The sequence below is a fragment of the Rhinolophus sinicus genome, linkage group LG05 (assembly GCF_036562045.2).
Source record: "Rhinolophus sinicus isolate RSC01 linkage group LG05, ASM3656204v1, whole genome shotgun sequence".
Lineage (NCBI taxonomy): Eukaryota > Metazoa > Chordata > Mammalia > Chiroptera > Rhinolophidae > Rhinolophus > Rhinolophus sinicus.
In genome coordinates this window covers 101,265,073-101,280,335 of record NC_133755.1, presented here as the reverse complement: position 1 = coordinate 101,280,335, position 15,263 = coordinate 101,265,073, and the positions used below count along the sequence as shown (strand labels likewise).

The 15,263-nt window shown below is 37.9% G+C and overlaps 1 protein-coding gene across 30 annotated transcripts in view; it reads left to right on the top strand.

Moving 5' to 3' along the window:
- Window positions 1-15,263, top strand: part of DST (dystonin) — a 428,022-nt gene that overhangs the window by 227,718 nt on the left and 185,041 nt on the right. For all 30 annotated transcript variants that reach the window (XM_019734644.2, XM_019734631.2, XM_074333118.1 and 27 more), the window contains one exon: window positions 12,942-13,108. In XM_019734644.2, coding sequence (XP_019590203.2) covers window positions 12,942-13,108 — 167 coding nt within the window. The remainder of the gene's footprint in view (window positions 1-12,941; window positions 13,109-15,263) is intronic.

The window sequence follows — 15,263 nt, the reverse complement described above, 5'->3', positions numbered from 1 at the left end:
GCCACATGTTTATGAATGGAACCACTTGCATTGGTCACATATGTTTTCCAACTGCTTTTTGCATAATTTGGCTTCAAGTAAGCCTTACATGTTTGCATAAATGGTAACTCTTCAAATCTGTTTCTTAATTGGTACATAAGCCTTTTTTCCCCCGTTGTATTATCCTTTTGCCAAAGTTTTTACCCTTCTTTCTAATTGTGAATCTAATGATTTGTAAAACTTCAGTGGAAAATGTAAAAATAAGTCATATACCTGCCAATCAGATTTGTTAAATGATTGTGATATGGGGGTACTTACCAGTCTCGTATCTCCTAGGTAAAAGCTGAATGGAATAGTCTTTATTTTATCTGAGGAGTTTGACGTCTCACTTCCCTGCAGTCCAGATAAAGACTATTTAGTGGCATGCAAAGAGTCAGAATCAATAGCTTAGCTGTTGCTCTTAGGATATGCTTTCTGTTACTTGGGAGGTGTTTGACTCTGCTGGCTTTGTTATCTTTGGTTAGAACTGTGCACAGAACTCTTTATCTTGCATTGGAGTCTACATTTCTTCAGCCCCCATCCCAGAAATGGCCTGTTAGCCAGTATTCCTTTTATTTGTTCCTTCAAGAACTTTCATATCCTCTCTATTTGATCATTTTTACTCGGAGACATTTGTATGCAGGGTTGCTTGGGCTTGATGACCTTCAAGTTAACCTGAAAGTAGAATGGTATGCAATTCTCTGAACTTTCCTTAACGTTAGACTTAGTTCAAGCCTCTGATTTGAACTTGACTGGTCCTGTGAAATTTGTCATTCGTAGTACAGGTAACCAGCCTACCTCCTCTTTAAATCCTTGTGACCATACACTGACCTAGTGTGGCCTTTCAGGCTCACGGGTTCTGTGGAGGTGGCTCGGCCAGCCGCTCCTTGAGTGCCAACTGAATAGAAATCTCATAGCATGTTATGTCTTTACTAGGATAAGGAGGTACAAATAAAAATAGGGAATAGTTTCGATTTATATATTGCTTTGGAATTGGAAAAATGCTTTCAGACACATTGTATCTTTGGATTATCCTAACAACTGTATGAAATAGGCAAAATAGTTGGTTCCTCTTTTATGGAATGAAGAAATAGAAACTCAGAAAGTTTAAATAATGTCCTTAAGGGAACACAGTACATGGGAATAGTTGGGTTAAACTATGGCACAGCATCCCACTTTGATTACTTGTCAGAGTTCAGAAGGAGGTTAGAACAGGGGTTGATGTCTATAGGGGTTAATGTTCATCTCTGCAGGATGAGTGTTATAAACAGAGTCAGCAAAGGCAGGACATGATTGGGAACCTTTCTCCAGGGATCCCTTGATTTGTCTAAGACTCACATGCTTCCTGTACCTTGTGACGTGGTCTGGTTTCCTACCTTTGCCCTTGAACTTTTCCCACAAAGCATTCTGTTTTCTTTAGTTGCATAAATCTCACTTCGTCCTGGTCTTGTTATATCGATCTCAGCAAAGATGGTTGTTTTCAGTTTATAGTCTATTGGTTCTGTAACTGACCTCATGTAAGTGTCACCTGAGGAGCTTTGAAAACTACAGCTGCCTGGATGTCACTCCAGTGATTGTAATGGAATAGAGCAGGTGGGTCTCCACAGGTGATTCTAATAGTCATGACTATGTAAAGTGAGCAGGTCATCCTTCTTATTCAGTAGCAGTGCCTCTCAAAGTGCAGTAGAATCATCTGGATTGCTTGTTGAAGACACCTTATCCCAGATTTAACTTGACCACTGTCTTCTGGTGGGGCATGAGAGACATTGCATGGTTTAGGCACCCTCTCTCATGCTTTTTAAAAACACTAAATTTTGAGAGCCAGAATCACCCTATTTTAGTATTTGCCATCTTATTCTCTTCTCAACATAGATTTTCTGATAAGTACTGTGGATTATGGGCCAGGAGGTGTGAGTTCTATTTGAGCTTTGCCACCAGAGCGCTGTGTAACTTGGACAGTCTTCTTTATTTCTCTAGGTCTCTGGTTTGTTTCTAGTAAAAGAGGATTGGACTAGGCCATGATACTATGCTTAATAGTAACGGTATTTCTTGAGTCCTACCATATGTCAGACACTCCACCACTATGTTATTTAATCTTCAGAGCAAGCCAAGGAAATGGTTCTATTTTTAGTAGCTCCATTTTACAGAGGAGGAAACTGAGCCTCAGGAAACTTGAGTAACTTGCTCAAGTCACTCAACCAGTAAGTGGAAGAACTTGGATTTCACCCAGAATTATCTACCAAGCTGAGCTCTTAACTGATGCAGTATTCTCACATACATCTTCAGTTTTAAATTTCTATGAATTCATGTATTTAACTGCATACCTTTTTGTTTGTTTAGTGTTTTCACTTCCTCCTCTATCCCTCCCTTCTTTTATTTATCCACCAAATATTTGTTGTGCACCTATTACAAATCGAACACAGAGTAGGCACTCTGAGAGAAATAAAATAATAGCCCTTTCTGCATGCATTATATATAACCCATTGTTTGCTCATGACAAATGACAGGGACAAATGCCTGTAAATTTAATCACCTGAAAGTTAGGCTTCTGATATGATGATCCTCAGTAATTTTAACTTCCCACCACTCTATGTAGCTGTATTAACTAATGAAAACTGAAGTATGTTTATGCTACTTTTCATCTTTGGTGAGTTGCCAAGGAATAGTAAAGTGACCTAAGTAGGAAGGAAGCCAAGGAGAGAAGAATGAAAAGGAGTATGGATATTGTACAAATTATATTATCAGTTTCTGAATAAAAAAGAGTTCAGTATTTTTATTAATTGACTTTTATGTTATAAAAATGTAGACCGAAACATCTCAGAATGTTGGAATACGTTAATATTCAAGTTCACTGAAATATAATATTTATTTAATATTTTCTTCTTTAACCAAGTTTTTTATGAATCTTAGGCTATAGAATCTTAGAATTCAAGGACTAGGATAAAATTTAAATCTTTCTCCTTTCAGATGGTAGCTTTGCTCTACAAATCTTGAAAACAAAGGTCATTTGGTTTACAGTTGACTACTCATTTCTTTCTGAACCATTTTATCTTTTTTAATGAAAATGCATTTATTGATTTTTTTGTTTTTTTTTTTTTACAATTTCTAGTTGTCATTTGGATTTGATAACCACTTTGTAAGAATTTAGTTATAAAATTGTTGCATAGATTTTGGGTCTCTATCGCTGTTATAATGCCTCTGTCTTTTCAGTTAAATGAAGGACATGCAAAAGTTTAAAATCCTTTGCTGTACAAGGAAAGTAGTTATAGCTATGTTCGTTTTCCCTGAAACGAATATGAATAAAAAATAAATGAGCATTTGCTAAACGTGGCCATCAATTTAAAGCATTAGCACTTGAACCTTACCAACTTTTTACTTTTATCCTCTATTTAATTCTTCCTGTTAGGGAGGCAGCTTTTAACCAGATAGAACTTTCAAAATATGTGTGCCATCTTCACAGTTAAAAATATTTTGTGCAGCATTATTACACATTTTTGAAACTTGGAAGCAGACACTAAAAATGTGTTGATTACATTTGTTTCTGGCAAAATAGTTAAAATATCTTTGAGGAGCTTGTCTTTGGAAGCAAACATCTTGGCTTGAAAATTTTTCCTGTGTTGACAAATTTAATATGAAACTTGCTTTTGCCTGACTACAGTATTAAGTGGTGTGAATAAAAGAGTTTAAGCAATAATATTCACCCTGGTACACAGTTACCTCCGCTCACTAGGGGGCAGGCACTGTTCTGAACCCTGTGGGCATGTTATCTTCATCTCGCAACATCTTTGAGGAGATACTTTACATGAGAGGAAAATGAGGTCCAGAGAAGTCACAGGGTTAATAGGTGGTAGAATCATGAATTGAACACAGGTCACCACCCTCCACAACTCTGTGCCAATCTTCCAATGTGCAACTTTTACTCTCTTGAAATAATTACGTTAAGAGACTCATGATGTAGAAGAAACTTGAGATCCATCTTTTCCAGCCTTCTGCTTTCATTCTCATTAATACTTGAACTCTTTCAAATAGAGTATAAACTCGATTTCTTATTTTGACAAAAAGATGTGAAGGAGTTAAATTTCCTTTGCTAACACTCTTGTGTCTAAACCTCTGAACCAATAGGGATTTTGTGTTCTGCAGGAAAGAACATGTGACTAACTATCATTTCTGTATTCAATGTGTGTCCCTAAAATCCGTTTTTGCTTCTGTAAAATGAGATGGTTCATTGATAGATAAAACTCTTTCGGAGATGTTGTAGGGGGTCACTATAGATATGGAGTTGCAGAGGAAAGAGAACTTAAGAGATCTTGAGTCAGAAGACTTATATTTAACATGGCCCCCCTTCCACATCTGTAAAATGGGGTGGCTTCTTCTTTAGAGGATTTGAGGTAATACATGTGAAGAAGACTTAGTAGACTGTAAGCACTTTATAACTTCTATCTTATCACTATCTTCTGCTCCTGTAGAAAAGACAAAACATCTTGTAACCATCCACTGAGTAGAAGAGCTCTGTAAGTTTTCAAATTTTTAACAGAGCACTTCTTTCTCTCCTTCAGACAAAAAGCGTTCTGCGTAAGCAGAGTAGGTTGCCACCCTCATCCCCCAATTCCATTCATCCCTCCCCCACGTTTTCAGCAAATATTTACGAATACCTATGATGTGTCAGACAGTATATTCCTCTAATTCCATAATTAGCCTAAAATTTTGTCAACCTGTTGGAAAAGAGATAGACCCTGGGAGGACCCATTCTTGAAGCTAATATTTGTTATTTAAACCTAGTATAGATACAGTTCAAAGGCATTATTGATAGTAGCTCCGGTATGAGAGAAGAAGAGAATGTAATGCCAGAGGCAGATCTGCTTTTCCATGGAGGGGAAAGGCTGCCCGTTAAGGCAGTGTGTCTGTCTAGTGAGGAAAATTTCTATGGTACCTGACGTTCAGTTCATGTGAGAGATTCAGGGCTGTATCTTTCTCGGAAAATGTGTAGTGTTCTGTGTATTAGCTGCTTTGCCAATATAGAGACTGAGAAGCTGAAGTAAAAAGGGTCTTTAGGAGGTGAGGCAAAACTAGGCGATGCCCTTTCATGACCTATGTGTGTGCAGCCATTTTCCCAGCAGGGTGCAGTGAAAGGAATCATCCAGTGTGGCTGGTGACACAGAGAAAAAATTAGTCTGAGTTGGAAGGATAGATTTCTAAATATAAAGGAGAAATTTTACTCTATTTCTGCAGATTCTGAAGTGGAATTTGGGAGACCGAGGTCCATACCTGAGGCCTCTTAGTAGTGTGCTATAGAACCCTGGACAAGTCACATCATCTCTTTTAGCCTAAGTTTGTTCGCCAGTGAAACAAGGGGGTTTACCAAATGGCTTTGCATTCTTTTGGTTTGAGTTCTCCTGATTCCTTAATCAATTCTATTCATAGCCTTCTCTAAACTAAATATCTTAGCTCTCTTAACTTCAGAGATGTTGCCTTTTGCAATGTTACACATCATTTATCTATCTATCTATCCATTCATTCATTAAATTTATGGGGTAACATTGGTTAATAGGATTATATAAGTTTCAGATGTACAATTTTATAACACATCATCTGTATGTTGCATTGTGTGCTCACCATTCAAAGTCTGGTCTCCTTTTTGTCACCATATATTTGACCCCCTTTACCCTCTTTATGCTCTCCCTACCCTCCCTTCCCTTCTGGTAAGAGATACTGTTGTCTGTGTCTGAGTTTGTTTGTTGCTTTCTGTTTTATATCCCACATGTGAGTGAAATCATATGGTCCTTGTCCTCTGCCATCTGACTTATTTCACTTAGCACGATACTAGTAATTTGATTAAACTATTTCATCTTTTCAACACATTGTAATTTTTTAAAAATGGAAAAAAATAAAGTTTCATTATTTGCTTCATATAGAATAATGAAATACATACTTTTAAAAAAAATATGAATTATCTTTTGGGGAATATCTGATTCAGCTTTGTAAGTTGGCTGTTCTTGGGTACAGTGCATGCCAGAACCATGACAACATTTGTAAATATAGGGTGTTCCTGTCGCCCAGTTGTCTGGTGGCATTGGCTTTGTTCAGCAGACTTTCACATTTACAGACTCAGCTGACCTGCACAGTGAGGCTGTTGCAATTCATTTAGCAGTAAGTGGGTCATCCATCAATCAGCTGTGAATGAAATCAGTGCTGTGAGATGGGATATGTTAGCTGGGTTTCTTTCATTGAAAAGACATTTTGAGGGTTATATACTGTGTCCAATTTATGTAATTTTATAAAAGTGATTCAGATTAAGCTTAGGTGAACTACTTGACATTGGTTCTCACTGTGTAGTCTCTGGGTTGTGCTCACTGCTGGGCACTTTTGTGTAGTAGTCAGGGTGTTCTCGTATTATTTTGGAAAGTGAGGTTAAAAGGAAATCATTTACTTTCTAAGATGGTAAGGTTTACATGACAGGTTAAAACTCATTCATACCAAATGAAAACATGAAACGTGTTTCTAGTATTTATAACCTCTCTCCCGCCTCCCCTCCCTGTCGATCCCTCTCCCCTTATTTAGCAGATAATTAGTTACTCAGTACCTAATCCATGCCATGTTGGGCAGAGTATATTCCAAGGGGAGAAGCAGCTTGAGCAGAAGACCCTAGCAGAGAGGAAGCATGTGGTTCATGTGGTTTGTCGTTCACATGGTTTGATCATAGAATCGATAGAGAATGGTTTGAGTCTGGAGACATCAGCCAAGACTGAACTCGATTACTGTGGCTGTGGAGTAAAGAACAACCTAAACTGGGAAGTGAGAATAGGGCAACACTTGGTGCAATGAGAATATTCCTAATTAGGAGACTATTACTAGTTAGGAGGCTATTCCCAATCCAGACACTGAAGCTTAGTTCTAGAAGAAGGTGGAAGCTCTCTTGAGCCCAATATCATTCTAGGCCTATCATGACTGCATCTTAAAAGATGACATTGGAGACGAGAGGTAATGGTCCAGACCAAGGATAATAGTTACTTCAACTCAATAGTTGGTAGAGAGAAATGAGGGGAAATGATGGTATAAGACCCTCTTCACTCTTAAAAACACTCTAAGGACAACTAATATGTCCATGTTATTAGGTGCTTATATATTCTGTAGGGATGTGGAAAACTAGCAGATGACTGAGTGTTTGACAGGTCAATCAACACACATGAGGAGGTTTCAGAAGAGTTGGAGTTACCTCATCCTTTTATGTTTTGAGAGTTCTGCACTGGTTTCTTTGGCTCCTGGATTCCAGAAGCAAAACAATCTGTGTGTTTTGAGGTATTTATTGTGCCCCTTAGCTATTTGTTGAGACTCTGATTCACATTTTCTGACTGTGCTCTATGAGGCATTCGGTCAGACCTGCACAATGAAACAAAACTCATCTCCAACTTACCATGAGCAACCATATGTCTAGTTATGCCACAATTAGACCTGTGCGAATTGGGGGTCAGGCTTTATTAGTTGCATTTGAATTCTTGTATCCACCCCCACTACCCTCCACTAGAGCCACTCCCACAGCCACCTATACCTTCTTCTTTTAGTTTCAATTATTTGGGTTTCAGTTATTGGATGTTTCAGCTCTGCCAAGAGGGAGAAGGGAAACTATGTAGTCAAGTGTCAGTGTTGAGCGTAAGGGTAGAGGCTATGTGGGGAAAAGAGAGGTGAATATCGGAAAGAGTATGAGGGCTTTTCGTTGTCGGTAGCATTTTTTATTTTATTTTTTTAGGCTGATGTTAGCTTTCAGCTTTTTATTTCAGTTTTGCATCGTGCTTGTATGGAGTAAAAGGATAAAACAGAAATGGTGAATTCTTTCCTCTCAAGGCCCAGAATCCTGAACTATAAAAATGCCTTTATGTATTGGGCATCTTGAGTCATTTTTTCATGCTCTAGACAGCTCAAAATAATTTTGCTAAAAATATAAAAACCCACCAAATTTCTGTTCCAGTGAATTTGAGTATCCCCTATCCAAATGGTTAGATATTCCTAAGCATTTGTTTTATTACCAGTAGGAACAATACTTTTATAATTCGCATTTGGAGAAACTACTTTCTCACATGACCACACAGTTTTTGAGAATGCCTAGTGTTGAATATTTTCATAGCCCAGAAATATTGTCTGTAAACCAGCTTTTGTCAGGGCTCTGGAAAATATTTGCACTGGACCTAAAAATCTTGCAGATTTTTCTTTCTAATTTAGGCTCAGACTTTCCTGGAAGAGGAATACACATAAGAAGAGTGGTGGTAAAAGGCAGGTGACCCTCTCTTGCTGTAGCCATTAGTGGCATTACCCCATTCTGAGTTCTACTGAACGGAGAGGAAATAACATTTTCCCTGTAATTCAGAGAAGTAAAGATTTGGCCTATTCATATATGTGGATATAGCAAAAGTTATATGAAAATTGGGTGTTTTTCTGTTGTTTTGCTTTAACCAATTCAGTGCCATTTTCATGTGGAGCTTGAACTTATTATATCTGAAAATAAGAACAGTAGATTTAAGCAGACTCTGTGACAAACTATTTCCTGAAGTTTCACATTTAAAGAAGATAAGCTAGGAAAAAAGTCAGTGAACTTGCTTAGTTAGTCTAAAAGTTAAACAAAATAAGGCAAAAGAATTACTTTGATTATAGGGAAAATAGAAAGCGCCTGTGATACAGACCAAGACATGATATGAACCTCAGATTTCTAACAGTGAGACTCGGTTCTAGAAGAAGGTGGAAGCTTACTGAGCCCAGTATCATTTTAAACTTATCATAAATGTGTCTTAAGAGATACTATTGAGATTGACATTGGAGTTTACCTGGACTTCTAACATAAATACATAAATTTAAGCAGTTCACATGGTAGTATGGTTTTCTTTGGTAGATCTTTATAGCTTAAAGCTTAAGGCAAAGGTAGAGAAGATATACAGCTGACTTGATCAGGACTGAGGTTTGGCTGGGTAGTTGCAGGGTAAGGAGAAAGGTGTGAGGGGGTTGAGGGTATTGGTTGAGGTGCCAGATATATAGTACAGGCCAGACAGCAGGAAGTAAAGATAGAATAGGACTCATAGATTGGGACAAAATTGGGCAAGTCAAGGAATGTGAGATGTTAGCAAAGCCAGATAATTGGTTTAGCTAGAGTTAGGGAGTGAAAGTGCTAGAAGAATGGGACATTGTTATCAGAAGTTAAATACTTGAGGTGGACTTGTTCGGGTTCAAGATGATGAGATCCAGGATGTAGCAGTAGGTATGTGAACAGCTAAAAGTAGGGAGTAGACAAAGGACTGTGAAGATGGAGGGTGCGAGATGGAGAAAGACACATACTCAGCCAGGTGCCAAACCTTTGGGGGACGTAGGGATTATTTTTGAGGAAAGGAAGAAAGTGGTAGTGCAAGAGTGGCCTACGGTGTGAAAAATAAAATAAGGTCTTAGTACCCACAGCGCATGGCTTGAAAACTATGGCTTTGCATCATTGGGGGAATTAGAATACACTCCTCCTGCTTCTGGGCATAGTGGTGTCTGGACTTGAGTTAATGCTGTCGGGGTTCAGTAAAAAGGTGGAAGCAGTACAAAGTATTGAAGGTGTGAGAGACTTGGTTTACCATGAAATAGATATTTCTGGCAAGTTTAGGAACGGTGGCAAGCTGGAGCAGGAGAGATGATGAAGCAGCAGTATGTGCGGGCATGAGGGGCTCAGTGACAGGAAGAACTTGAATTTGGGTGGCAGTCAACAGTGACCTGGACGGGAGGCACAAGGGCTTCAAGTTTCCAAAAGGAACTTTGGTAGAAAGTCTTTGGTTTGTTTTTGATGTTCGCTGACAGATTGTTGATGAGAAGCTTTAAGCAGCAAATACTTCTACTACAATTGTAGTGGGGGAAGCTAACATTTACAGTTTTCTGCATGCCAGGCCCTGTGCTAAGCATGTGGTGTGGATTATTTACTCGACGCTTTAGAAGCACTCCAGGAGTTAGAAGTTATGATGTCATCATATGTTTTTTTCATGAGGAAATGGATTTCAGAGAGATTATGTGGATGGCTCTGGGTCATAATCCTGTTAACTCTGGGAGTTGAGATTTGAACCCAGACAGCATGAATTGAAACCCTGTCTGACCATCACTGTATTGCTTCCAGGATTTGACTGGAGGAGGCTTGATTACTTCCTAGAATCCAGTCTGACCTGTCACTGCTGGAGGATTCAGGCTGTCTTGCTGATTTTAATTCAGGGGTCATAAAAGACAACTGCCGATTTATAATTTTCAGCATTCAAGTTTTCTTTTTAGTTTTGGCTGCATGGTGTCACAAAAAAGTCTGATATATTCAGATAGATATTGGTTAATGGTACAGTTTATTTTTATAATGACTTTACATTTCCATGTAGGGGTAATATTGGATAATACTGGAAATAGCAGGGGAAGCTGAACATGAGTTAATGTGTTAGTAGTCTTTGATATGTTAAAATTTGGTTCATTACATGTTTGAATATGCATTTTAAAAGTAAGTTTTTTAAATAGTGTATGCTTGTGTAACAGTCTGAAATTGTGTGATGATCTGAAATTCATCTATTGGAAAGTTATTTAATAAGAATATGTGATTTTATCTTGGGTGATATTTAGACTATTTTCAGACGTCTACACTCTTCTTCCTTTAATATCTTTCCTTGGATAAAATGTTGTTTAGCATTTGGACCTATTAAAGTTAAATTGGTACCTTGTAGTTGTAATTTACTGACTTCCCTTGTTACTCGGTAATTACTTTTGTGACTGGACTGGCAAGGAATGTTCTTGACCCAGGAGAAACGAGTCCCCCCTCTTTTTTTTCTTTCTATAGCTGTAAATACCACCCACGAAGCTCCTGCATTGTAAGAGTTCCCCAAAGCCATTGATTTTATAATTTGTAAAGGCTAGGAGGGACTCGTTGTGAAATTTTACCTAGAGGTTCAACTTTTCCATTTACAGAGTTTCCTAGGTTAGTTTTTCTGAATTCTTGTTTTCATAGATTTTGATTAATTTGAGGCAGCAGATGTCCAAGGTTTATCTTTCACTCCTGTGTACAGGAAGAGAATTGGGAGAACAATAATGCCAAATGTGTGCTTCTCCCTTTGTCATAAATAATCACAACAGTCAAAGAGCTGAGCATGCACTTACTGTGTGCCGGGCATACACTGTGCTCATGTTGTTGAATTCTCACAACACGGTGTAATAATTGTTACCTTCATTATTGTACAAGTGGGGGAACGGTCTTAAAATAGGTAAGTAATTTGGACATGTAAGGGGAGAAGATGGGATTTAAACTCAGAATGTGCCAGAAAGGCTCTCAAGCATAATTTGAAATCAGAATATCAGTTGGAAGCTGGGCAGAAGAAAATTGGCGATTTTTCAGCTCTTTTTGTCCACATTAAAAAAAAAAAAAAAGAAAAGAAAACACACACACACACACACACATTACATATATATATATATATATAAATAAAATGTGTTCATCACCATATTTCTCTTCCATGCTACGGAGCTTAACACAGTTTCCTAGGAAAGATGATTACATTGAGACACTGTGCTCCACTTTCAAATCCTGGTCATTTGTCAAAGAGCATGTCTCAGACGGTGGCTGAGCTGCCTCTGCTGAATGCAGGAGAAGGGGGGTGTGTGTGGCCGTCACCTCCAAGTGAGGGTTTGGGGGTTTCCAGGCCTGGTGTGGCCTTTAACTGCTGCTGTGTTCCTGCCCCAGGCCCTGGGTTGGCCACGACCCTGGCTCTTATGGCAGTTGGGAGAAATAAAGGGCTTCCTGTGTAAGCTTGGCATTGCTACAGTCACTAAAGACTTTCTGTAGTATTTTTTTTCTTCAATTCTGTGCTTTCAGTTGCTTGACTCTGCCTATTTTGACTTCTGACTTTTGTGTTTTATTTATAGTCTCAAGTCTAGACCGAAGAGAGTCTTAAACATTATGTGCTTCTACCTCCTCCCTCCTCATTTTATAGATGAGGAAGATGACTCATTGACATGAAATGAATTCAAAGCTGTGGGTCTACTAGTAGCCAGGACTGGAAGCCAGTCTCATGACTTTAGTGATTTTTTTTTTTACCCTGTAACAAAATGACTTGGGCCTCTTTATGTCTTGCTTCCTCCAGTCCCTTGTTTACTCATCCTGAGCCTGCCTTGCCACCTGCCTTCTTGATCCCTTGACTTTGCATCCTGCACTGATTGAGGGAACAGTTGTTTGTTGGTGTTAATCCCAGCTTTGGAATTACTGTGTGACCCCTGGTAAAGTCACTTTGTGCCTGATATTATCAGATGAAGTACAAACCTGATCAAAGAAATTCTTGAGAAAATGTAAATCATGAACTGGTGACCTATTTTATTATTAATGGAAATGACTTTTAGAAAAATTTAATGAAAACAAAAAATATATGGAAAAAATCAGGTGATAAAAGTTTCATGTTGAGTAGGCTAAGCAAGGGCTCATGAGGATATTAAAGTGACGTTAGGCCAAATTGTTATGTAATGTAATTAATCGGAGAGGGTACTGTTTTCCTTCTTTGTTCTTTATACAGAATACCTGTTGGATTAAATTCTTCTCTGCAGGTGGTAATGTAGATTAATTTGTAGGTTTTCCTTTGGATCCATTTGAACTTGGACAAACATTTGCCTAAGTTGTTTTAACAGATCTGATTAGTAACAGGAATGGAGACTTTTTAATGCTGTGACCTTGGATATAATAAAAAAAAATAGAAGCTTGGGTTTAATCCGACTTTTTCAATCTATTAACCTCTTGGGAACTCAGTTTCCCTAGATGTAAAATGGGGAAAACATACCTAGTTTCCCCATGAGGATTAAGTAAAATAGGATTTGTAAAGTGCTTGGTACATAGTAGGTTCTTACTCTGAGTTAACTTCCTTCCTTTCTAACGGTTTAACACTTTCCATCTTGTTTAGATGTCTGATATCCATGTTACTGGAGAGTCAGAGGATATGTCTGCGAAAGAGAGATTGCTACTGTGGACACAGCAGGCAACAGAGGGCTATGCTGGAATACGGTGTGAAAATTTCACTACGTGCTGGAGAGATGGAAAACTATTTAATGCCATCATTCATAAATACAGGTATGGAATTGGTGGGTTTTTTTCCTTAGACAAATATGAGAAGTGTTTTATTTCCAAATTTTAACGTAACCTTTTGTTATCATAGAAGCATGGAAGAAAATTAGAAAACATAGACAAGTAAAAGGAAAACCACTGCATTCCCACCATGCAGACTGCTACAGAGGCAGGCACACATAGCTATAATGCGTCTTTGGATGGTACCAGTCATTTAGCAGATAGTAAGCTCTGATATGTAGAATCTACAGGTAGGAGACCAAGTTTGTTTAAATAGAGAACTGGTATGTAGTAAGATAAGGGTTTAGTTCAGACTTAAAGCTCACAAGTTTCTGCATCGTAGTCCCCCAGTCTAGTTAGTTAACTCTGGGTTTCACAGAGGCCAATTTTGGGGTGGTAAAGAGTTTTCCAGCAAGAATTATTAATAGGTAAATCCAAGTGAACACTTCCATAGCACTTACTGAGTGCCAGGCACTATCCTATGCCGTTTACATCTATTAATTCATTGAATCCTCACTACGTCCCTAACTGCCAACCCCTAGTTAATGGCAGAAACTGAGACACACAATAAATACTTGCTTTAAATCCCACAACCAGCAGGTGGCCAACTTGGGATTCAAACTCAGGCATTCTGGCTCTTGAATCCATGCTCTTACTGACTTCTGAGAAGCAGAATCTCCAGAAAATGTGTACTGAAAACTATGTATTTCTTGATAGCAGTTATTTTTCTTGGTTTTTCAAAGATTATATCAATGTTTTTGAAGAACTGAATTTCTTGCTAAATAGAGTAAGCCTAAGCTATAACTCATGAAACTGACAAGCTTGTTTCATTAACTATATAGAATAGTTACTATTTTGATAATGTTCTATATGTGAGGCATTCTATATGTAAGTACTTTCCATATATTATCTCATTCAACTCTTCCATTTGTCTTATAGAGCAGGAACTGTTATTATCCTACTTTTACAGATGAGAAACCTCAAGTTTGGTGAGGTCACACTGCTAATAAGCTACAGAGCTAAGATTCAAACCTTGGTCTGTTTGACTTGAAATTCTATTTTCCCCTCCTCTGTCTTCTCCTTTTCATTCTCCTTTTCTCTCCACTTCTTCTCTCCCCCTCTTTTATTTTAGAAGTTTTAACATCTCTAAAACTGTAATGACTCTCCTATGTATCCACACCCTAAGAGCCCCCTTTAAACACTATAATAGTGTTTATGGAACACTTCCTTTATGGAACAACATTTCAATGGAGGGAGGTATAGGTTGCTGAATTACAAAGAAAAACCAGGATCAACTTGCCAACACTTGTCCAAAATAAAGTCCCAGATCTCCTCGAGTGACACAATGCCAGGAGGGTTTAGTGGTTACAGACACTGTGATTATCACACGGCGCTTCCCATGTGACTTAAAACACAAGGCCATCAGAAGGCTGTGTATCTGGATACATTCTCTGCCTGGGATGATAAGATCTTCTGGGTCTTTGACTAAAAATATTTGGACTGGCATACTTAAAGGATTTATATCATGATGCATCTTTGAGGGTGTGTTCTGCTCTCTTCTTTGAAGTTTTTTTCTGAAAAAGCAAAACATTTAGAAGCCAGCTGTCTTCTAAAATAATTGACTTTTAAATACAATGGTCTCCAGGCAATTGTCTCTACAATATTTGTGAGGGATTATAAGTCCCAATTGGTATACGCATGTTATGCATTTTCCTCTTAAGTACTTAAATACGTCTATGTATATGTCAAAGATCCTACAATTTTCTAGGAAAGTTTAATGTTATAGAGCTTATACTGCTTTAGGAGAGAATTGGGATTGCTTGAATGTTATTTGTTTTGAACTTTTATTTTGGCAGAGTGATCATTTTAGAAAGTTGTTGTACTTTCACTTTGAATTTTGATTTCCTGATTTGCTTTGTTTTGCTTTGTTAGAATTCACGGTAAAAATACTGAATATCCAGTGTAAATGATTATAAGATTTCTTTGTTGCTGAAGTTTTGTTAAGTTATCCAGTGCCTCATAATATATTACTGTGGTTTTTTTCATTAGAAGAAACTTTTCATCTGTAGAACTATATTTTTAGTTAAAGTCCTCAGGCCTTTCTTTTTACTTAAACAATTGAGTACTTGTCTTCTAGAATGTGTAAAATTAAATGGATGGG